At 46.8% G+C, this 23,983-nt stretch overlaps 1 protein-coding gene across 1 annotated transcript; it reads left to right on the top strand.

Annotated features, from left to right (window-relative positions):
• Positions 1-4,148: 4,148 nt before the first annotated feature.
• Positions 4,149-19,383, top strand: LOC131191405 (major histocompatibility complex class I-related gene protein-like). The gene is made up of 7 exons (XM_058169497.1): positions 4,149-4,447; positions 7,026-7,268; positions 7,586-7,864; positions 8,627-8,914; positions 12,820-12,903; positions 15,143-15,309; positions 18,192-19,383. Exons 1-7 carry the CDS (start codon positions 4,375-4,377, stop codon positions 18,300-18,302), a joined length of 1,245 nt encoding a protein of 414 aa, XP_058025480.1. The 5' UTR covers positions 4,149-4,374; the 3' UTR covers positions 18,303-19,383.
• The last annotated feature ends 4,600 nt before the right edge of the window (positions 19,384-23,983 follow it).

Raw genomic sequence — 23,983 nt, 5'->3', positions numbered from 1 at the left:
TTTATATCCCACCCTTCTCCGAAGACTCAGGGCGGCTTACATTGTGTTAAGCAATAGTCTTCATCCATTTGTATATTATATACGAAGTCAACTTTTATTGCCCCCAACAATCTGGGTCCTCATTTTACCTACCTTGTAAAGGATGGAAGGCTGAGTCAACCTTGGGCCTGGTGGGACTTGAACTTGCAGTAACTGCAAGCAGTTGTGTTAATTGCATTTTTACGTGCTTTCGAAACTGCTAGGTTGGCAGAAGCTGGGACTAGTAACAGGAGCTAACCCTAACCCTAACCCTAACCCTTTACACGGCAGCACTAGGGATTCCATCGACAAGCTCAGCTGTTTTAGCCCCTGAGCCTTGTGGCAGGGGAAGGGTACTGCAAACTCTCCATTCCCACCCCACTCTGGGGCCAGCCAGAGGTGATATTTGTCGGTTCTCCGAACTGCACAAAATTTCTGCTACTGGTGCTCCAGAACCTGCTGGATTCCACCCCTGGAGCGGAGGGGGATCCTAAGGAGACGCTACTCACAACCGGCACCTGTAACTGCAGACATCCTCCCCCGGCCCCTTCGGCTCCTCCCCCGCCCACTCCGAGCTTCGCGGAAGTTCACTGGACTGCATAAATTCTGCAGGTTCAAAGAAGAGCGGAAACGGCGCTATAATAAAAGTTCGTTTTGCACGGCAACAACAGGCACAGCGAAGGCTGAGAAGCCGCAGCCGTTTATCTTCGGAGAACAGCAACAGTATGCTAACCAGATGTTTGCCGGGGTGTGTGTGCGCGCGCACATGTGTGTGCGTGCTTGCGCCAGAGTGTTTGAGAAAGCACCCGAACCTTTGCCCCCTCCCCTCGGGCTTTCCCCTCCGACAAGCCAGCCAGAGTCCGTTAGAGGGATGGAACCTTGAGAATGCCTTGACCCAGGGTCTCTAACTCCCAGCTGCTGTTTCTGCATAATAATAATAATAATAATAATAATAATAATAATAATAATAATAATAATAATAATAATAATAATAATAATAATAATAATAATAATAATAATAATTTTTTTAAATTTACATTTATATGCCACCCTTCTCCGAAGACTCAGGGCGGCTTACTAAGGCAATAGTCTCATTCTATTTGTATATTTACAAAGTCAACTTATTGCCCCCCCCCCCAAACAATCTGGGTCCTCATTTTACCTACCTTATAAAGGATGGAAGGCTGAGTCAACCTCGGGCCTGGTGGGACTTGAACCTGCAGTAATTGCAAGCAGCTGTGTTTTAATAACAGGCTTCTTACAGCCTGAGCTACCACGGCCCTTAATAATAATAATAATAATAATAATAATAATAATAATAATAATAATAATAATAATAATAATAATAATAATAATATTTTAATTTGTATACCGCCCTTCTCCCGAAGGACTCAGGGCGGTGAACAGCCAAATAAAAACAACAATCGAATACACACAATACAGACAAAACAGTAGCTAAAAAACTTATTCAAATTTGGCCCAAATTTGCATAGTCTTCCAGGGGAGCCCAAGGGAGAGCACCCTGCAGTAATCTAACCTGGAGGATCATGAGAGTGGAGGTGGGGCCAGGTGGTGTAGCAGCCAAACCTGGGCAAAAGTGTTGGGTATGATCCCATTGGTGGGAAATTCCAGCGGGGGGGGGGGAAACATTTGAATTCTATTGGTGGCCAACTGATCCAGGTGTGTATATAAGGAGAGCATCCTGCCTGCACCTTTTGCTGAAGTCTCACTCTAAATAAAAAGAGCTCTCAAACTCTGACTCCGGCCTCAAACTCCTTACTCGACCAACTCAACAAAAAGGATCCCTGGCGTTTTGTAAGAGCTCCCACAACTGGCTCTCAAACTCTGGAGAGTTTGAGAGCCAGTTGTGGGAGCTCTTACAAAACTTACACTTACAAAGTGTTTGAGACTCAGGCTCCTGATAGAGGGAGGAGGGGCCTTTTAAAGAGCAGAAGGGCCCTTGTTTAAAACAGGAGAGAGTGTGTGTGTGAGAGAGAGATCTCATTTCAGGGAGGGTGGAGCAGAGGAGACAAGAGGGGAGCAGGCAAAAACTAGAAAAGGGGCTGGCTGGTTGGGTGGATGAGATGAGCCCGATCCCAGGAAAAGAAAATACCGTTTGACCAGCAATGGCTGCAATGGTGAGAGATCCTTTCCTGCATAACTTTCCACTCTCCAAGACCATCGAGTTGATTCTCCTGGGGATCTTGGTTGCCATCAGTGTGGCACTTGGGATCCCCTTCCTGACATGGAAGTGAGCTGCAAATATCTGCCCCCCCCCCGGCTCTCAGTGGGCTCTAGAAGTAAAAGATCCCTTGCTTGGATCTGCTTTGTCCTCCTGCTCTCAGATCCCACAGAGAGGATATGGGGATGAAGGATCCCTGCCAATTGTGCTGTGAGAACACCAGAAGCTTCTCACCAGGCAAGGAACCAGCTACACGACTGGGGCATTTTTTAAAATTTGAATTTATATCCTGCCCTTCTCCGAAGACTCAGGGAGGCTTACACTATGTCAAGCAATAGTCTTCATCCATTTGTATATTATATACAAAGTCAACTTATTGTCCCCAACAATCTGGGTCCTCATTTTACCTACCTTATAAAGGATGGAAGGCTGAGTCAACCTTGGGCATGGTGGGACTTGAACTTGCAGTAATTGCAGGCAGCTGCTGTAATAACAGACTGCATTAGTCTGTTGAGCCACAGAGGCCCCTTTGAGCCTAACGGTGTCCTGTGAATGCAGCCCAACGGATGCTTTGGGTTCAGTGTGTTCCTCCGAGTATCTGGGTAATTCTGGCGTCTTAGCTGCAGGATAAAGGGGCTGTTTGAAGACCCCTCTGGGGTGCTGGTAGGTGCCGTGGCCCTTGGGAGCAAAGTTCCCCTCTTTGGAGAAGTAAAACCGCTGGAGGATTGTGAAAGCTATGGGGGAGCCTCCTTTTCATCTCCCAGAGACAGGTGGGGGTCCCTTCTAGGGGCTTTTGGGGAGTGAGGGGCATTAACCCCAAGAGGGAAGGGCTGCCTTCTTGTAATGCCTATGAAATTCATTTACCAAGCCATCTGGGGAGCTAAGGCTGCAGTCCTGTCTCCAGTATTCCTCCAGTATTTGGCATCCAGGTGCTGGAGCCCCTCCTCAAGGAATTTCCCTTTCCCCCTGGAGATCCAGCAGGATCCCCCCTTTTAATTTTCCAGAGGGCCCACACCACCTGCCTGTTCCCCCCAAGCGCTGGGTAGAGTGAGGTCAAAGTGGAAGGATATATGGTCTTGTTTTTATTTCATTCTGTTCTTCCTTGTTTGCCTTCATTGTTTCCTTTAGGCGTGTATATATATATATATTTTAGGGCCCAGCATTTCGTTTTAAGGGTGGGGAAGCAGCACAAAGGTTTTCAACAAAGGCAAAAATAAGAACATAAGAATAAAATTTCCAGTGAGACTACTACATTAGGCTAATTGGGGAAGGGGCTTAGACTCTTCTCTGCATTGAAATCTGACCCCTCCCATTGTCAGGGCCACTGGAGGACTAGTTGAAATCCTGGCCAGGGATCCTTTTGCCCAGATTTGGCTGCTACACCACCTGCCCCTCTGTCCTTGAGTAACAGCTCCACTCTCATGATCCTCCAGGTTAGATTACTGCATGAGGGTCTCCTTTGGGCTCCCCAGGAAGACTGTGCAGAAAGAAGCAGCTGGGAGATAGACAGCCTGGGTCAAGGTGTCCTCGGGGCCATCCCTTCAATGGACTCAGGCTGGCTCGTCGGAGGGGAAAGCGAAGGGAGGGGGCAGAGGCCCAGAAGTGGAGCTTTCTCAAACCCTGACATTGCGCGCGCACACACATGCTCTGCACCCCCAAAGATCTGGTTAGCATCATACTGTTGCCGTCCTCAGAAGGGCTGAAGATAAACAGCCGCGGTTTCTCTCCATTTATTGCGCCTTTTATTGCATGCAAAATAAAATTTTATTAGCGTGCAGCGCAGTTTGCGCTCTTTCCCTCGCGCGGACCAGCAAACTTTCTACGGGCAATGAACTTCAGCAGAGCTCGGAGTGGGCGGGATAAAGGCCAAAGGGACGGGGCGAGAGTGGAGAGCGGGTGCTGTCATTGGCGGAGCGAAGATCAGATCTGGTGCAGGTGCAGGTGCAAATGACAGGGAGCATCGCGGTGGCTGCAGACAACAGTCGGGACCCCTCCCTCCCTCCAGGACCCCCGGAAGACTGCAAGGGAGCTGCGCCGCTGTCTCTCTTCTTCGCGGACGCTGACGGGGCGGAGAACTTTGGCGGAGTCGGATGGGACCCGAACCAAGGCGGCGCCTCAGCGACTTGCTCTGAGCGGACGGTTGCTGGTGGAGAGGGAGCCGTGGCTGGAGGGCGATGCCGCTGTACCGGGTGTTCCTCTTGCTCTTGAGCGCTGTGCTGGCGTCCTTCTTGCCGGGCGGCCTTTGCGGTGAGTTTCTGGAAGGATTTGCGGGGAGGGTGGGGGACGAAACAGAAAGGGAGGGGAGGGGGCGCATGACCTGGGCTGGGTCTTTCTATTCCCCATCATCCCCCATCAGTCCCATCAGTACCAGAAGGAAAAATCTTCCTTCTCTAGGGCCAGTCTGGTTTGAAAACTTTGGGAACGTCTGCCTGGAATCCACACTGTATATCCGACATTATATACAGTTGAGCGGATCCAGAGGAATTTCAGGAGAAGAGTCCTCCACTCCTCTGCTCACAATAGAATCCCTTAGGCAATAAGGCTCAAAACTTTGGGCCTGGACAACCTGGAACTCCACCTGCCTACCGTCAGACTTAAGCATAGTACACAAAATTGTCTGCTATAAAGTCCTACCTGTCAACAACTACTTCAGCTTCAACCTCAATCATACTCGGGCAAACAATAAATACAAACTCAAGGTAAACTGCTCCAAACTCGATTGCAAAAAATACGATTTCAGCAACGGCGTGGTCAACGCCTGGAATGCACTACCGGACTCCGTTGTTACATCCTGAAACCCCCATAACTTTAACCTTAGACTGTCTACTGTTGACCTCACCCCATTCCTAAGAGGTCGGTTAGGGGCATGCATAAGTGCACCTGCGTGCCTACCGTCCCTGTCCTACTGTCCCCATTTATTTGTACTCATTTCCTATGTTCAGGTCCATGTTTATACTTACACCTGTTATCCAGGGGTGAAATCCAACAGGTTCTGACAGGTTCTGGGGAACCGGTAGTGGAAATTTTGAGCAGTTCAGAGAACCGGTAGCAGAAATTTTGAGTAGTTTGGAGAACCAGCAAATACCACCTCTGGCTGGCCCCAGAGTGGGGTGGGAATGGAATTTTGCAGTATCCTTCCCCTGGAGTGGGGTGGGAATGGAGATTTTGCAATGTCCTTCCCCTAGGAGTGGGGAGGGAATGGGGATTTTGCCGTGGTAGCTCAGGCTGGTAAGAAGCCTGTTATTAGAACACAGCAGCCTGCAATTACTGCAGGTTCAAGCCCGGCCCAAGGTTGACTCAGCCTTCCATCCTTTATAAGGTAGGTAAAATGAGGACCCAGATTGTTGGGGGCAATAAGTTGACTTTGTATATAATATACAAATGGATGAAGACTATTGCTTGACACAGTGTAAGCCGCCCTGAGTCTTCGGAGAAGGCGGGATATAAATTTAAATAAAATTAAAAAAAAAAATCCTTCCCCCTGGAGTAGGGTGGGAATGGAGATTTTGCAGTATCCTTCCTCCTGGAGTGGGGTGGGAATGGAGATTTTGCAATATTCTTCCTTAGGAGTGGGGAGGGAATGGGGATTTTGCAGTATCCTTCCCCTAGGAGTGGGGTGGGAATGGGGATTTTGCAGTATTCTTACCCTGCCACGCCCACCAAACCATGCCACAGAACCGATAGCAAAAAAAAAAAATTGGATTTCACTGCTGCATGTTTGACAAATAATAAAATAAAATAAAAATAAACAATGCAATGCAATGCAATAATAAAAGAAAAGAAAAGACGAAAAGAAAAGAAAAGAAAAGAAAATATTCTGATTTGTAGCCAGCCGGCGTTTGTATTTCTGCGAGAATGGTGGTGGTGGTGGGGTAAATGAGAAAAGGAGAACTTTCAGACTTTAGCCCTGTGGTTTTAGCTCCTTCTCCTGCCTGGGCAATGGGCCAGGCCCTTCCATCCAGCTCCACCCTGATCAACTTCGTCCTTGTTTGGAAAGGTTGACCTCTCGGAGGTCAGATCTTCGACTTTCTTAACTTCCATGCAAACAGATCCTACCTGACTCTTCCCACGGTGGGCAAAGTGTGTGAGGGTCACCATGGTGGTCAGGCCCACAAACAGCAATCTGGGAGCCCTGAGGGCCCAGAGGAGGGGCAGGAGCATCTTACCCAGATGTGGTGACCCACTTGTTGGGGGGCTGCTTTGTGCCTATAAGATGTTGGAGGGGATGGAGCTGCAAGGCAGACCTCCCCATTCTTGTTGTGCCTCGTCCTCCCTCTTCTCCTCAGCCAAGCCCCTCCCATCTCCTCCCGGGCCTGCTATCAGATTCGGAGCCTGATAATGAAGATGAACGGCCTGTTATGCCTCCGGCCCCCAGCCCTGGCCCCATGCCCGGACAGGATGTCAGGAATGAACAAACAAACCTCACTCCTACAGCGTGTGAGCAGGGAGCCAGCCACGTGCTGGAATTACCAACAGCAGATCCAGCTGAAGAGAATTCACAGTGGGAAGATCCCCGCTTCCGGAGAACTGAGAGGCGACGTCAGCAGAAGGAAGGGAGGGGCAGGCCTGGATAAATGCTGAGTCATGGAGCCACACCCCACAGCCTATATAAAGGACCTGCTTTTGGCATTCCTTGAGTAAAGTAAAGTCTCATCTAGTTTGCTGAAGTCACAACTTGGATTCCTGCCTGCCCTGAGAAATCTGAAAGGAATTTGGCAAAGCTGCAGAGGCTTCGTGGCCACACTTGATACGGACTTCCTAGACCCGGTCGTCGGAGGGGGAGGGGAACACGACAATTCTGCTCTTCTCTCCTGTCTCTCTCTAGGTTCTCCCTCACACTCCCTGAGCTACTTCTACCTGCATCTGCCAGAGCACAGCCAGGGTCTGTCCCAGTTCTCCATGAGGAGCTACTTGGATGACCAGCCCATCGCTCGCTATGATGGCCTCACCAGGAAGATGGCGCCTCTGGTGCCCTGGATGGAGGAGATGGAGAAGGAGGCCTTCCTTTCTCCTGAGTGGGTCTTCAGGACTGACCGGAAGTTATCAAAACGGGACCACCAGGCTGGAGGTGAGCAGATCCAGTGTCATTCTTGGCCTCCAGTGGTTGCAGGGGACATAATGGTGAGATTTTTTTATTTCCTGAAAAGGAAAAACACACCACACAGACACCTGATTTTCTCCCCCATCTAGAAATTCTACATGGCTTGACACCAGCCAAACAGGGTTAACTGTAGTAAAAGATCTTTCTCCTTGTGTGATAAGGAGGGGAAAGGAGAAATTAGGTTTCTCCCCCTAGGCAGGAAGTGGGGTAGACTCTAATGCTGTCTAGGGAGAGGAACCCTGGATTGTCTTCATTTGCACCCAACTTCTCTGGGTCTCCTTCAGGGCTTCATACCTGGCAGGCGGTTTTGGGCTGTGAGATCACGGAAGACGGGCGCAAGGGAGGGTTTTTCCGCTACGGCTACGACGGGATGGACTTCCTCAGCTTCGACAAGGAGACCCTCACCTGGGTGGCAGCAGATCAGCCCCAGGCCCGGAAATTCAAGAAAGAGTGGGAGGACGATCCAGGATGGTCTCAGAGAAACAAATTCTTCCTGGAGGAGACCTGCATCGAGTGGCTGCAGAGATACCTGTCCTACAAGAACAAGACTAAGGAGAGGATTGGTGAGTGGCAAAGGGGGCGGGGTGGGGGTGGGGCGGCGAGCCTCCTTTTAATTTAAAATATTGTCAGAAAAGGATGTGTCAGCAAGTATCCCACATCGCATTTCAGAAGGAAAATTGGCCCACCAAAGTAAGTACTTATTTTTTTTTTATTTGCATTTATATCCCGCCCTTCTCCGAAGACTCAGGGCAGCTTACACTATGTTAAGCAATAGTCTTCATCCATTTGTATATAATATACAAAGTCAACTTATTGCCTCCCAACAATCTGGGTCCTCATTTTACCTACCTTATAAAGGATGGAAGGCTGAGTCAACCTTGGGCCTGGTGGGACTAGAACCTGCAGTAATTGCAAGCAGCTGTGTTAATAACAGACTGTCTTAGCAGTCTGAGCCACCAGAGGCCCCTGGGAAAGCCTTGCAAAGCAGAAGAAACGCGTTCGGGTGGGAAGGAAGTCGTCTGTCTGTTTCTGATTTCCATCTGAACAACCTGAACAAATTCAATTGTGAGGGGGAGGCCTTAAAATTGCATCAGTCCGCCAAATTGGGGATCCTGTTGGCCAATGTGAGAACCTCATCCCAAACTCTATGTATCCCTTTCACAAATAAATCTAAAGAGCGCCAATGCCCCATTTCAGAGGTTCCCACAGGTTGAGGCAAGGAGAGGGAGCAGATGGAGAGGAAGAACAGATGAGGTCTTGCTATTTCAATCGCCTTGCCAGAAGCTCTCATAATCCTGGAAACTCCTATGTTGTCGTATCTGCAGAGCCCCCAGTGGGGAAGGTGACCCGTAAGGTGGTCGATGACAGCCTCGAAACCCTCATCTGCCAGGCCTTTGGCTTCTACCCCAAGGAGATCCAGGCCACCTGGACCAGGGATGGAGAGATCTGCAAGCAGGAGACCCTCCAAAGGAACGTGGCCCCCAACTCAGACAGCACTTATTATGTCTGGCTCAGCATTGAGATCGACTCCAAAGAGAGGGACCGTTTTCGGTGTCGCCTGGAGCACGAGGGCTTGAAGGAGCCCTTGGTCTTGGCCTGGAAGGAGGAAACAGGTAGGAGACTGAGAGGTTGCGATGTGTAGAAGTAGATTTTTCACCAATGTTTGAAACAGTGTGGGAGGGGGAACGAGCTCATGTTTTCAGGGTTAAAGCGGGACATATGGTCCTACATCTAGCAATACGAGATAAGTGATTTCTGTCAGGGAAGCTGAAAGTGATAACATGACATCAAAGGTATGAGGATATGGTATATGATGATGTATGAGATGATGTGATAGGATACATGATTGGTTGCGGCTTTTCCTTCTGCCCTTCAGGGGCTGTAACGTGGCTCCCATGTGACACCACTCCTGCGCAGACTGCACTGGCTACCTGTGGCCTTTCAGGTGCGCTTCAAGGTTTTGGTCACTATCTTTAAAGCGCTCCATGGCATAGGGCCAGGTTATTTACGGGACCGCCTACTGCCACCGATTGCCTCCCACCGACCCGTACGCTCTCACAGAGAGGGACTCCTTAGGGTGCCGTCCGCCAGGCAGTGCCGACTGGCGACACCCAGAGGAAGGGCTTTCTCTGTGGGGGCTCCCACCCTCTGGAACGAGCTTCCCCCAGGGCTGCGCCAACTTCCCGACCTCCGAACCTTCCGCCGCGAGCTTAAGACACATCTATTTATTTGCGCAGGACTAGCCTAGGGTTTTTAGTTTTAAATTTAGCTTTAATGGGGTTTTATACTATTTTAGTGCTATTTTAATTTCGGCCTAATTAATAAGTGTTTTTTTTTTTTATAAAAAGTTTTATTTTTACAATCATATCAAATAATTCATCCAATGTACAGTTATATACAATTAGTCGGGCTTGCCCAGTCACCACCACCCTTTTAACACTCTTCCTCTTCTACCTTCTTTTACTTTCCAAACCTTCCTCTCCTTCTCTTATCTACATCCTCCTCCTCCACCCTACACCTTCCTTCTCCTCTACTATCCCTCTTCCTTCCTCTTCTCCTCTTTCCTACCTCCTACTCTCTCTTTTCTCCCTCCTCACCGTTCTAAAATGGTAACTATGCAGACCCGACCCTACATTAATTATATTTCTTCAATAATCCCTGTACATTAACCATCACTCCATCTCTACCAAAACCCCCCCCCCAATTCCCTCCCCCTTTCCCCCCACCCCCACCCCGACTTCCCAGAACAAAATGCAGGGTATCAAAACTAACAATCATAATCCAAAATAATTCCTAAATTATAATCTCTAGTCACACCACACTTAGTCACACTCTCAATTCCCCTCTCCTTCAAAAATATATCTAATACAAAATATTTCCTAAATTTACTCATATGCTATTCGATTTTTTTTTTAATCTGATACTTATTTTAAATATAATCAATCCACATTTTCCATTCTAAAATATATTTTTCTAGTGTATAGTCTTTCAAGTAAGCGGAGATTTTTGTCATCTCTGCCAGATTTGATACTTTGAATGTCCATTCTTCGATTGTAGGTAATTCTTCTTTCTTCCAATACTGAGCAATCAAAAGTCTTGCGACTGTTATTAAGTTCAAAATCAATTTAGTCTCTATAGCTGTATAGTCCATAATTATTCCTAGTAGAAAGAACTGGAGTAAACTTAATCTTCTTTTCAAAATATTCTGCATGATCCACCATACTTTAATCCAAAATGCTTTAACTTTTTACAAGTCCACCATATATGGTAATAAGTAGCATCTTCACAATCGCATCTCCAACATTTAGCAAGATCTAATATGTGTTTCTTGTAAACAGGTAATGTCATTTTAAATTGTTTCAAATAATGAAATACTTTCCTTCTCTTCATGGTGAATTCAGGCCATTAACATTCCAAGATAATAGTTTAATTGCCATTATCGGCCAAGGAAACTTTTGGAACACCAGCCGCAGATCACATTTTACTTTAGGCCTTGCTCCCACTGTTTCCGTTGTAGTAGTTGCCAGTTGTTGTTGTGCCTTCATCTCTTGTTCCTTGCGCTTAGCAGCAGCTCTTGTCAGCCTTTGTTCTTTTGAATCTAAACCCGTCGTAGGTATTTCCAACACTTGTAATAAATCTTCTTCCATCACAATCTGTTCTTGTACCTGCTTCACTTCTCTTCCTTCACTTCAGCCTCCTTCTTCTAGCTTCCAATGGGGAAGACTTCCAACTTTAATACCTCAACATAAAATTCTCTTGCTTTTCCAACTGTATTGAAACGATGTACTTTCCTGCATAATATACTATTATACCAGTTGGAATATCCCATCTATATTCAATCTGATGTTTTTAAGTTCATTCACCAGGAAGGCAAATTCCTTCCTAGCCCTTAACATTTTTGGTGGAATTTCCTTTAATATCAAAATATCTTGACCAGCAATCTGAATCTTCTCCCCCTTATATGAAGCTTGCAAAATCTGATTTCTCACTGTTCTGTTTGTAAAATAAATAACAACATCCCTTGGCAACTTTTTTTGCCTTGCTATCCAAGAATTCACACGATATATTTTATCAATTTGATAAGCCACATCTGCTGGACGAGCTGCTAATATCTCAGCAAATACTTCAGAAAAAAATTCCCTTAAATTCTCTTCCTTATTTTCTTTCAAACCTCGAATTCTAAGAGCAAATTCCATATTTCTATATTGTATCAAAACTATTTCATCCTCTGTTTTTTCCATTTTACTTTGAAATTCATCCATTTTATTTTCTAATTTTAAATTATGTTGCTTAATTTCTTCAACCTCCTCTTCCAATAAAATCACATTTGTTGCCAAATTTCGTACTGCCATTACAAATCCTTCTTTAACTTCTTTATTTCCCACTTGAATTTCTGATATCTGCTCTTTCATTTCAGACATCTCATCAGTTATTACTTTAAATTTTTCTTCTATAAAGCCTTTTAAGTTCTCTTGTAACGCCTCTAAATTCAATGTTCTAGTCTCTGCTGTATGAGCTGGAGAGGCACCAGCTGATAAAGTTCCAGAGCTCTTTGTTACAGTAGACTTTAATTGTTTGGCTGCCATCTTCTATAAAATTATTTATTTATTTATTTCCAACTTAATATTCACTTTAAATCTTCTTAACCTCTGAAAAACACAGTCTTTTAAAGCAGTATTTAAAAATCTCCCCTAGATTCTATCAGCAGGCAGCAAAGAGTTAAAGAGTAAAAGCAGCAAGTAACATGCAAATTACCAACTGCAGACGGCAAATGCTGAAAGTATCGCTTTCGCTTTCCACTCGTTAGCTTGTTAACAATTCGCCTCCATTTTTTTACTGTTTTCAAGCTTGTTACAAAGTAACGGGGAATCGGCTTGGCTACTTGCTTAAAGTTCTCCCACTTTCGTTCTGTCCGGTATAATCCTTTATTGTCCAAAATAAATCTCGGTGTTTGGTCGTGGTGATTGGTTCCGCCAAAGCAGAAGAATCCTCGGATCTGGAGCACTTCGGGTTACTGGAGGGAACTTAACCCTTCAAACCCCTTTTTTCTCAGGGGCTTTAGGGAAATTCAACCTCTGCCCTCAGCTCACCACCTTCTCCTTCTCCCGAAGAGGGGGTTTTCCGAACCGCTGGACAGCAGATTTAAGCTGTCCTAGCGATTCCACATAATCCAGAGGTTGGTGATCGTAAAGATCACCGCCATCACCTACGGTGCCAAACCGAAAGTCTCATTAATAAGTTTTTTAACTTTTGTTTTTATTTGTATTATTCTTATGTTTTTATTTGGCTGTACACCACCCTGAGTCCTTCGAGAGATAGGGCGGTATAAAAATTCAAATAAATAAATAAATAAATAAATTAGCTCAGCCCTCTTTAGCCTTGGAGGGGAGGGGCTTCCTTCAGGTGGGGGCACTTCCTGGAGGACGATGGAGGTTGGGAATATGCTTGCATTGCTCAGCATCTCCACTCTGGGGAGCTCAGCATCTGTCTAATCAGAAGCATGTTTCTCCTCCTTCAGCTACATGGTGGTTGACTCCTCGGGTGATTGTGCCTGCCTCAATCTTCGGAGTTGTGATTCTCTTCGCAATTATCTTCTCGATAAGTAAGTGAAATGAACAGGACCTCCGACATCAACCCCGAGGGTCTTTCTGTGTTCACTGAGCTGGTGGTGGATGGGACAGAGCCTCCCTAAGAGTTGCAGCCAAGACCCCCCACAAGACCCTTCCCCACAAACAGGGTTCAGAACATGGGTCAGAAAGGAAGAAGAAACGATGCAACCATTTCCCCACTTCCTGCAAATCTCGATGTGTTCCCCACATTTCTCTTGGCTGGGAGATAAACTCTTTGGCCTCAATGGACTCACTTCAGAGGAGGAAATATCAGCAGCTCAGGAATCCAGAAAAAGTCTCTTCAATGAATCTGGGAAGTGCTAGAAAACCTAGAATAGAATAGAATAGAATAGAATAGAATAGAATAGAATAGAATAGAATAGAATAGAATAGGAATAGAGTCAGAACAGAAGAAGAATAGAATAGGAATAGAATCAGAATAGAATAGAACAGAACAGAACAGAACAGAATACAATAAAATCGGACTCGGACTTGGAATAGCATAGCATAGGAATAGGAATAGGAATAGGAATAGGAATAGGAATAGGAATAGGAAGAGAAGAGAAGAGAAGAGAAGAGAAGAGAAGAGAAGAGAAGAGAAGACAAGAGAAGATTGATTACAGAAAATATGACTTCAGTAACAGAGTTGTTAATGCTTGGAATACACTACCTGACTCAGTGGTCTCCTCTCCAACTCCTAAAAGCTTTAACCAAAAACTGTCTACCATTGACCTTACCCCATTCCTAAGAGGACTATAAGGGGCGTGCATAAGTACACAAAAGTGCCTACTGTTCCTGTCCTATTGTTTCCTTTCAATATATGTTCCTGTATATAATGTTGTGACAAAATTTAAAAAAAAGAGAGAATAGGAATAGGATAGGATAGGATAGCATAGCATAGCATAGCATAGCATAGCATAGAATAGGAATAGGAATAGGAATAGGAATAGGAATAGGAATAAGAATAGAATAGAATAGAATAGAATAGAATAGAATAGAATTTTTTATTGGCCAAGTGTGATTGGACACACAAGGAATTTGTCTTTGGTGCATATGCTCTCAGTGTACATAAAAGAAAAGATACATTCATTAAGAATTCTAAGGTACAACCCTTGGTGATTGTCATAGGTACAAATAAGCAATCAGGAAACAATCAATATCAATATAAATCCTGTCCCTGAGGAAGATCTATTTGCCATGTCACCTGGCAAACAGCATCTCTAAAGGAAGGGGTGGTCCAGCAAATCACACCTTTTGTTGTTGTTAGTTGCGAAGTCGTGTCTGACCCATCGCGACCCCATGGACAACATTCCTCCAGGCCTTCCTGTCCTCTACCATCCTCTGGAGTCCATTTAAACTCATGCCTACTGCTTCAGTGACTCCATCCAGCCACCTCGTTCTCTGTCGTCCCTTTCTTCTTTTGCCCTCAATCTTTCCCAGCATTAGGCTCTTCTCCAGTGAGTCCTTCTTTCTCATTAGGTGGCCAAAGTATTTCAGTTTCATCTTCAGGATCTGGCCTTCTAAAGAGCAGTCAGGGTTGATCTCCTCTAGAACTGACTTGTTTGTTCACCTTGCAGTCCAAGGGACTCGCAGGAGTCTTCTCCAGCACCAGAGTTCAAAGGCCTCCATTCTTTGGCACTCAGCCTTTCTTATGGTCCAACCTTCACAGCCAATCACACCTGGGGACAGGCAAATGCAGGGAGGGAGGTCCCGTGGAGGAAGTTCCTGCTGCTACTTCTTCCACTCCTACTGAGAGCAAGAGACACGAGAGGGAGGGAGGATGCAGGACGTGTCTCCTCAATTGAGGTTCACCAAGTGCATCTCTGCACTTCCTGATAATTTTCTTAGCAAGGATTTGGAAGCATTTAGCCATTTCCTCCTTCCAGGATAGCTTCTGACTGGCTTGTGATTCTCTGACCCAGCCAGACTCAGCTTAGCCTTCCAAGATCAGTCAAAGTTGCTGGTTCTTAGATCTGGCAAGGTTAAGGTTGGGTCACAAAAGTTGTGACAGTTGAATTAAGAACGTCTGATTCCAGAGTTTATGGCGAACACAATCTGTCTTGTAGCAGCAACAAGAATCCAAGAGGTTTAGCATCATTGTTGTAGAGTAATTGATGGGGATTCAGTGCAGGTTCCTAGGGAGGCATTCAGAATAAATCCTTCTCCAGCTCAGGCAGGAGCTGCTGCCCCTGAAATAAACTATCCTTGTCTTCTCTTTTTGCCATCTGTCAGGCTGGTGGAAGAGACGCAGAAATAACCTCTATGAGGAAGTGGCACCCTGCCGTGACGAGGCTCCTGCACCAAGAGTTCTTTATCCTCGCCCTGAGAACGAGGCAGAAGATGGAGTTCAGGCAGAAGATGAAGTTCGAGCACCCTTGTTGCCTAATTTGACATCAGCGGTGAGTGTGGTTGTTGCCGATTATCGCTGCTATTTAAGAGACAAAACGCCGGGCCTCCGATATACCTGAGAACCAAGACCATCAGGGTTGTTGGGGTGGGGAATTAAACTTAGACTCCAAGGTAGTCGTGCTTGGATTGTGGGCTACCTTGGGCTGCTCTGATGGGCTGCTCTGCAGCACAAGACCCAGCTCAGCTCAGCCTCTCTGGACCATCAGCTCCTAGGCAGGAGATATTTATCTATCTATCTATCTATCTATCTATCTATCTATCTATCTATCTATCTATCTATCTATCTATCATCAATCATATATATATATATAGGATAACAGGTAAAAGTATAAACATAATTTGGATACATGAAAAGTAAAGTAAGTAAAAAGGAATATTAGGACAGGGACGGTAGGCACGCAAGTGCTCTTCTGCATGCCCCTTACAGGATGGGGAAGGAGCCAGGAGCAGATGTTGGGGCACCCTGGGGAAAAGGGGCATTTCTGTTCACGAAGGACAGGAGGGGTGATGGGAGGCGGGAGAAGGGAAAGGGCAGATGTGGCTATCCAGAGGGGAAAAAAATGCTCCTTGGCCATGATAACCTGGAGGCATTAAGGACCCTGGGGAAGAAGTGAAGAGGCTCCCACCAGCTCTTTGTGCATAGGAGGGTCACAATCAGGGGTGAAATCCAATTCTTTTTTACTACTGGTTCTGTGGGCGTAGCTTGACGGGCGTGGTGTGCCTTAGTGGGCGTGACTTGGTGGGCATGGCAGGGGAAGGTTACTGCAAAATCCCCATTCCCTCCCCACTCCTGGGAGAAGGATATTGCAAAATCCCCATTCCCTCTCCACTCCTAGGGGGAAGGATACTGCAAAATCCCCATTCCCACCCCACTCCAAGGGAAGGTTTCTGCAAAATCTCCATTCCCATCCCACTCCAGGGGAAGAATACTGCAAAATCCCCATTCCTGCCCCACTCCAGGGGAAGGATACTGCAAAATCTCCATTCCCACCCCACTCCAGGAGAAGGTTACTGAGAAATCCCCATTCCCACCCCACTCCTGGGGAAGGATACTGCAAAATCCCCATTCCCACCCCACTCCTGGGGGAAGAATATTGCAAAATCTCCATTCCCACCCCACTCTTGGAAGAACGATATTGAAAAATCTCCATTCCCACCCCACTCCAGGGGAAGGATACTGCAAAATCCCCATTCCCACCTCACTCCAGGGGAAGGATACTGCAAAATCTCTATTCCCACGCCACTCTGGAGCCAGCCAGAAGTGGTTTTTGCCGGTTCTCTGAACTACTCAAAATTTCCGCTACCCGTTCTCCAGAACCTGTCAGAACCTGCTGGATTTCACCCCTGGTCGCAATCCTTCCTTCCTCTTTGGCTGCTTCCCCTCATGCCTGTGGAGGTTGCAGTGGGGGGGGGGGGAGAGAGAGCTGAGGGGAGGAGAGAAAATACACGCCTCCCCCCCATGCAAACGAGGTTGTTGACTTTCTCCATGTTTTTCCTCTTTGAACCACAAGGCATCCTCTGGACTGCAAAGGACTCAGAGTTATCCAGGAACCACTGGATTGTCCAGGAAAGAAGGGAAGTGGCATACAAAGTATAGAACGTGGGATGGGTGCATTCCCTAATCTCTCCAGGCTAAGACCAAACCAAGACCAAGCCTAACCCTAAACGCCTAAAGTCCTCCAAAACATTCTAAATAAACCCAAAGACCCAGCTGCTCCAGAAGAAAAAAATGAGAGTTGTCTACAACAGTCTATGGACCGTAATAGCATTACAAAGAATAAACAGGCAGAAGGCTAGCAAAGGGCATCCATGAACCCCAGCTAGCAGTCAGAAGACATGATGAAAACTCCTTAATTTCACCATACATGGATAGTCTCAACCCTAGTTTCAATTGGGAAACTCTGAGCATCCTTAGATCAAGCCAAATCCCAAAAAAACCAAGAGAGAATTCCTGGAGGCTTGGCACTTCCTGTAGACAAATTGGTCATCAACAGGCACATGGAGATAAACAGCATCTACATACCACTTAACAGAAACAGTCCAAAAGCCCAAAAGCTTGGTGGGTGTGGCAGGGTAAGGATACTGCAAAATCCCCATTCCCTCCCCACTCCTGGGAGAAGGATATTGCAAAATCCCCATTCCCAAAAAGAATACTGCAAAATCCCCATTCACCCACTCCAGGGAAGGATACTGCAAAATCCCCATTGCCACCTCTCCAGGGAAGGATATTGCAAAATCTCATTCCCACCCCACTCCAGGGAAGGATACTGCAAAATCATTCCACCCCACTCCAGGGAAGAATACTGCAAAATCCCCATTCCTGCCCCACTCCAGGGAAGGATACTGCAAAATCTCCATTCCCACCCCACTCCAGGAGAAGGTTACTGAGAAATCTCATTCCCACCCCACTGGGAAGGATACTGCAAAATCATTCCACCCCACTGGGGAAGAATATTGCAAAATCTCCATTCCCACCCCACTCTTGGAAGAACGATACTGCAAAATCCCCATTCCCACCTCACTCCAGGGGAAGGATACTGCAAAATCCCCATTCCCACCCCACTCCAGGGGAAGGATACTGCAAAATCTCCATTCCCACGCCACTCTGGGGCCAGCCAGAAGTGGTGTTTGCCAGTTCTCTGAACTACTCAAAATTTCCGCTACCCGTTCTCCAGAACCTGTCATAACCTGCTGGATTTCACCCCTGGTCGCAATCCTTCCTTCCTCTTTGGCTGCTTCCTCTCATGCCTGTGGAGGTTGCAGTGGGGGGGGGGGAAGAGAGAGCTGAGGGGAGGAGAGAAAATACACGCCTCCCCTCCCATGCAAACAAGGTTGTTGACTTTCTCCATGTTTTTTCTCTTTGAACCACAAGGCATCCTCTGGACTGCAAAGAACTCGGAGTTATCCAGGAACCACTGGATTGTCCAGGAAAGAAGGGAAGTGGCATACAAAGTATAGAACGTGGGACGGGTGCATTCCCTAATCTCTCCAGGCTAAGACCAAACCAAGACCAAGCCTAACCCTAAACGCCTAAAGTCCTCCAAAACATCCTAAATAAACCCAAAGACCCAGCTGCTCCAGAAGAAAAAGAATGAGAGTCGTCTACAATAGCCCTTAGTCTATGGACCCTAATAGCATTACAAAGAATAAACAGGCAGAAGGCTAGCAAAGGGCATCCATGAACCCCAGCTAGCAGTCAGAAGACATGATGAAAACTCCTTAATTTCACCATACATGGATAGTCTCAACCCTAGTTTCAACTAGGAAACTCTGAGCATCCTTAGATCAAGCCAAATCCCAAAAAAACCAAGAGAGAATTCCTGGAGGCTTGGCACTTCCTGTAGACAAATTGGTCATCAACAGGCACATGGAGATAAACAACATCTACATACCACTTAACAGAAACAGTCCAAAAGCCTGGACTGTTGGTGGGTGTGGCAGGGTAAGGATACTGCAAAATCTCCATTCCCTCCCCACTCTGGAGCCATCCAGAGGTGGTATTTGCCAGTTCTCCGAACTACTCAAAGTTTCCACTACCGGTTATCTGAACTACTCAAAATTTCTGCTACTAGTTCTCCAGAACCTGTCAGAACCTGCTGGATTTCACCCCTTGACCATGGCGTTAATTTAGGGATCAAAACTGCTTTCTGGAGAGGGGCCATTATCTCCCCTCCCCCCTTATTATTCATTTTAAAAGTTCAGTGTTCTATTATGATTGATTGCAGGTAGACTTTGATTTACAACCATTTCTTTAGTGACCAAAGTTAAAACGGCACTGAGAAAAGTGACTTATGACCATTTTTGACACTTATAACCGATGAAACATCCCCATAGTCACATGATCAAAATCTAGATGCTTGGCGGCTCATATTTATGAGTATTTAAGAGCTGTGGTGGCGCAGTGGTTAGAACGCAGTACTGCAGGCTGCTTCTGCTGACTGCTGGGGCAGTTCGATTCTCACCAGCTCAAGACTGATTCAGCCTCGCATACTTCTGAGGTGGGTAAAATGAGGACCCAAAATTGTTAGGGGCAATATGCTGACTGTGTAAACTGCTTAGAGAGGGCTGCAAAGCAGCATATAAAGCGGAGGAAGGAGGAGGAAAGAGCAGGGGAGAGGAGAGGAGGAGGAGGAGGAAGGGAAGGAGAGAGGAGGAGGAGGAGGAGGAGGAGGAGGAGAAAGGAGGAGGAGAAGGAGGAAGAGAAGGAGGATGGAGGAGGAGGTGGAGGAGGGGAGAGGAGGAGAGAGGAGGAGAGAAGGAGGAGGAGAAAGGGAAGGAGGAGGGAGGTGGAGGAGGAGAGAGGAGGAGAGAGGAGGAGGAGGAAGGAGGAGGAGGAGGAGGAGGAGGAAGGGAAGGAGAGAGGAGGAGGGGGAGGTAAAAGGAGGAGAAGAAGGAGACTGAGGCAGATCATCTGCCCCCCCCCACATAGCCCCATGGGGGTCTGACAGCAACCAATATAATACATGCCCTTGCTACAGGAACAGGAAGCTCAAGGGCAAGGACCAAGAGAAGGTATAAATAGCCCTCACTCTTCACTCCATGTAGTCAGCTGCCCAGGACCATGTACTTGATGGTTCTTCGCCATTAAACCATCTCTCCAATTAGCCCCCATGTTTCCAGCGTCTTTCTCCCCACTTGGAACTGGATATTTCTTCCCACACCTGGAAAACTGCAGAAACTGCAACTGTACAGAAAAAAGCATCTCACACAGAAGCTTGTCAGAGTATATTCATTAACTGGATTAGGACATGGTAACAAAGTCACCCAATGAGGGCTGTTAGGGAGCCGAGACAGACTGGAGCCAGGGCGTGTCTTAGTCTGCAGCTTCTGAGTCTGTGCAAAGAAAAATGAGTCTAGTCTCTCTGCTGTTCTCTATGTATGTGTGAACATGTCTGCTGCTCTGAGCTGAAGAATCAACTGCTGGTATTGTAAATATACTTTATGTGTTATTATGAATATAAAGCAGTTAATGAATCCAACTGATTCAGTTATCTGTTTGTGCTTCTGGCTTTGATTTTTTGCACGAAACTCTGATAAAGCTGGCATGAGATGGTGCAGCAACATTGCTTCCTGCATTGGGGAAGAGGTTGCATGGCCTCCAATGGGGTCCTGAGTGCAATTCCAGGTGCTGTTTGGAACTAAGAAAAACACCCTGACCAAGAGGGCCACCCCTCCAATGGGCTGTTCCTGGGTTTTTCTGTCCTGCTTGTGAGCACAAGAGAGGCACAGAAATGGTGGTTTTCCATAACCCTCAGACAAAATCCCCCCAAGATCTTATTAGCCCTTCCAGCCATCTTCCCAGAAGCTGCTCAGAAATGCAGTTGCTATTCTCAGAATTTGTTCAAAAATACAGTTTCGATTCTCAGAAGCTCCAGAGATGAACATCTGCAGTTTCTCTCCATCTGTTGTGACTTTCATTGCTGTTCAGGAGCCTCACTTGGTGATTTCACTGTCTGAGGTTGCTGAGCCCCCTAAGACAGTAGTTCTCAACCTTTATAGTGCTGTGACCCCTTTAATACAATTCCCCACGATGTGGCGACCCCAACCATAAAATTATTTTCATTTTGAATTTATTGCGCCTGAAGCCGTATTGGCTAGCGATCTGAACTGCTTGCGATTGCCTTGAGGACGGAGGCATTATTTATTTATTTATTTTATTTTATTCGATTTTTATACCGCCCTTCTCCCGAAGGACTCAGGGCGGTGTACAGCCAAATAAAAATCCACAATATACACATTAAAACAAGATTAAAACAAAACATATTACAGGGTGGCCGAAATTTAAAACAATTTAACAAACCTTAAAATATAAATAACCCCAATTAAAATTTAATAAAACTTTTAAGCCAGTCCCGCTTGTATAAATAGGTGCGTTTTCAGCTCACGGCTAAAAGTCCGAAGATCAGGCACTTGACGTAATCCAGGGGGAAGTTCGTTCCAGAGCGTAGGAGCTCCCACAGAGAAGGCCCTGCCCCTGGGGGCCGCCCGCCGACATTGTTTGGCGGACGGCACCCTGAGAAGGCCCTCTCTGTGTGAGCGTACGGGTCGGTGGGAGGCATAAGGTAACAGCAGGCGGTCCCGTAAGTACCCGGGCCCTAAGCCATGGAGCGCTTTAAAGGGGCAGATGGGGGCAGAAATTCCAACTTGGGGTCTGCTTCAGCCTCCTGGTGAAAAATGCAAATAATTTTTCTGGGGACCACCAAAATTTTCTCATGGACCACCAGTGGTCCACGGACCACCGGTTGGTGCTCGCTGAGTTAGACAAATAACCATTTCCTAACAGAGTTACAGTACCTGCATGGCAGGGAAAATGATTTATTTATTTTTACAACCAAGAGGTTGTAAAAAAAATGCTTTTAAAAGGCTCTGGTGATCAGGCAACTCAGCCGGGATCGTCGGAACCTTTTAAAAGCTTTTTTCCCTCTGGTGATCCCAGCTAAGTTGCCTGATCATCACAAGCTTTAAAAAGCATTTTAAAATATTTTTTATAAAAATGTACATGCTTTAAAATCATTTTTAAAATGCTTTTAAAAGTAAAAAAAAAGTTGGCCACACCCACAGAACCCGTAATAATAAATTTTACATTTCACCCTGGGTGTGCTGGTTTTACTCATTAGGAGGGAGGAGGCTGCCTCCTTGCAAGTAGCCTCACCAACCTCCTTTGTGCCTCCCTCCATTCAGTCCTATGGTGGAGGAGGCAGTTCCTCCTCATCCTTCCTGATCGGCTGCAGCTGCAATCCTTCTCCATCCTGGGCTTCTGGCTGGGTCTGTGTGTGAATCCTCCAGCTGCATCTGCGTCTCTCTCTTCCTCCCCTTTCCTCTCCAGCCAGGTGCTCATCCGCTTGTTCCTCTGAAGGATCTGGACTCACTTCTTCCTCCAGCCCTTCCATTCCTGGCTTGGTGGCCTCAGCATCTTCAAGATGTTCCTCTGAAATCTCCACAGCTGGTCCTTCCTTGTTGTCTGAACTGGCATCCGGGGAAGCCCTCGGAGGTGTTTTCTCTCCTTCCCTTAGTTCTGTCTTCTGCCCACACCAACCCTGTGGGGAAAGAAGCAACCAAAGAAGAGAAAGGTTTGCACTGCCCATCACCGGTTTCAACCGGTGTAACAACCGGTTCACTTTGCGCACAAATTTCATGTGCTCATTGCATTTCCGAACAGCTGAGGCAACGGCAATACGCTCTTCCGCATCTAACAGCTGGGCTTAAAAGGTGTAGGAAGGAGGGCCCAGATGTCAGTTGGAGTGAACCAGTTCGCTCTCAGCTCACCATCAGTGCTACCGGATTGCCCAAACTAGGGCGAACCGGTAGGAACCCACCACTGCTGCCCATCCATACAGACAAGAAGGGGTCATCACTTCTCCCCCCAGTGTTTCCTCCTCTTGTCTCTCTCATACCTCCAGCTCATCATCATCAAGAAGCCTTTATTCTAGACGGCCTCCCCTTGCTTTCTCCCCTCCCCTTCCTGGACAGAAACCCCCCATTTTCCCAGGGTGCCCCACTTATTGCTCCCAGCCCCTTTCCTGTTTCAGTCTCCTTCCTCGGAGCTGTAGGGCCAGAGAAGCTGAGCTTTGACTGATTTCCCCTTGTACAGTAGTTGTTCAGAGGGTCCCAAGCTGGAGGGACTGAGCCCTAGAGGAGCCCCAGACAGCCCACCATCCCTCTGTGGCTGCCTTGGACTTTCAGGATGAATTTTCCACCCCAACAATCCTGAAGATGCTGGTTCTCAAGTATTCTCCAAGCCTCTTGTCTCTTAAATAGACTCCAGCAATAGTGAGGGCTCACCTCTGGTGTCATTTTGGGTGGGAGCATCGCCACTGATTGAATCTCATCTTCAGTGCCATAAGTAGGGGAAGAACGAAGTTTTTCTAAAGGACAGTGATCAAAGTGAGTTTTCACTGCCTGATGGAGTTTCTTCCTCTGGTTCAGCCCGTAGCCTGATGGATGGCAGAGAGAGAAGGGAGCTAGTTTATTTCTGGGGCAGCAGCTCCTGCCTGAGATGGATTTAAGCTGAAGACTCCAAAAGGTGGTCAGGTGGTAAAACTGCCTGGATTATAACTCAGCATCTTGATTTGCTTATTATGGATGAAAGGCAAAATTGCTGGCTGTCTAGAGGTGCTGACCATGGGGAAGTAGAAGGGACATTCCTGGGGGTATCCCAAACGACAGCAAGGTTGAACATTCTGAGATTTACAGGAAATGGGAAAAAATGGCTGCACAGTTTCTTCTTCCTTTTTAATTCTCATTCAAAATGTGGGCAGGGGCCTTGTGGAGATCCTGGCTGCAAATGCCAGGGAGGCTCTCTCCCATCGCACCAGATCAATCAACACAAAAAGACACAGAGTTTGGGGTCAAATGAATGCATTGCACTTACGGAACAGGAAGAGAATCAGAACTCCTAGGATGATGATAATCACAGCTGCCACAAAACCATATGACATCATAGCTAAAGAAAGAGAAACGTGGTTCTGCTTAGACAGATCCTGATTTCCTTGACATGGAGATGCTGAGCCATGGAAACATTTCCCAACCTGAACTGACCTCCAGGCAGTGTCTCCCCCTGAAAGAAGCCTCCCTACCCCCTGAGGCTGAAAAGGGCAGAGCAAATGGCCTTGAAGGCACAAAGAAAGAGACACAACCAAAGCAGCAGTCGGATGATGGGGGGCT

The sequence above is a fragment of the Ahaetulla prasina genome, chromosome 2 (assembly GCF_028640845.1).
Source record: "Ahaetulla prasina isolate Xishuangbanna chromosome 2, ASM2864084v1, whole genome shotgun sequence".
Lineage (NCBI taxonomy): Eukaryota > Metazoa > Chordata > Lepidosauria > Squamata > Colubridae > Ahaetulla > Ahaetulla prasina.
This window is presented reverse-complemented; position numbering and strand designations above follow the sequence as displayed.

Bases quoted from the DNA above. Each gene is read 5' to 3' on its own strand.
- LOC131191405 (XM_058169497.1), top strand. From the start codon at position 4,375: ATGCCGCTGTACCGGGTGTTCCTCTTGCTCTTGAGCGCTGTGCTGGCG. The intron at 4,448-7,025 runs GTGAGTTTCTGG...GTCTCTCTCTAG, and splicing joins CTTGCCGGGCGGCCTTTGCG to GTTCTCCCTCACACTCCCTG. The intron at 7,865-8,626 runs GTGAGTGGCAAA...TCGTATCTGCAG, and splicing joins CAAGACTAAGGAGAGGATTG to AGCCCCCAGTGGGGAAGGTG.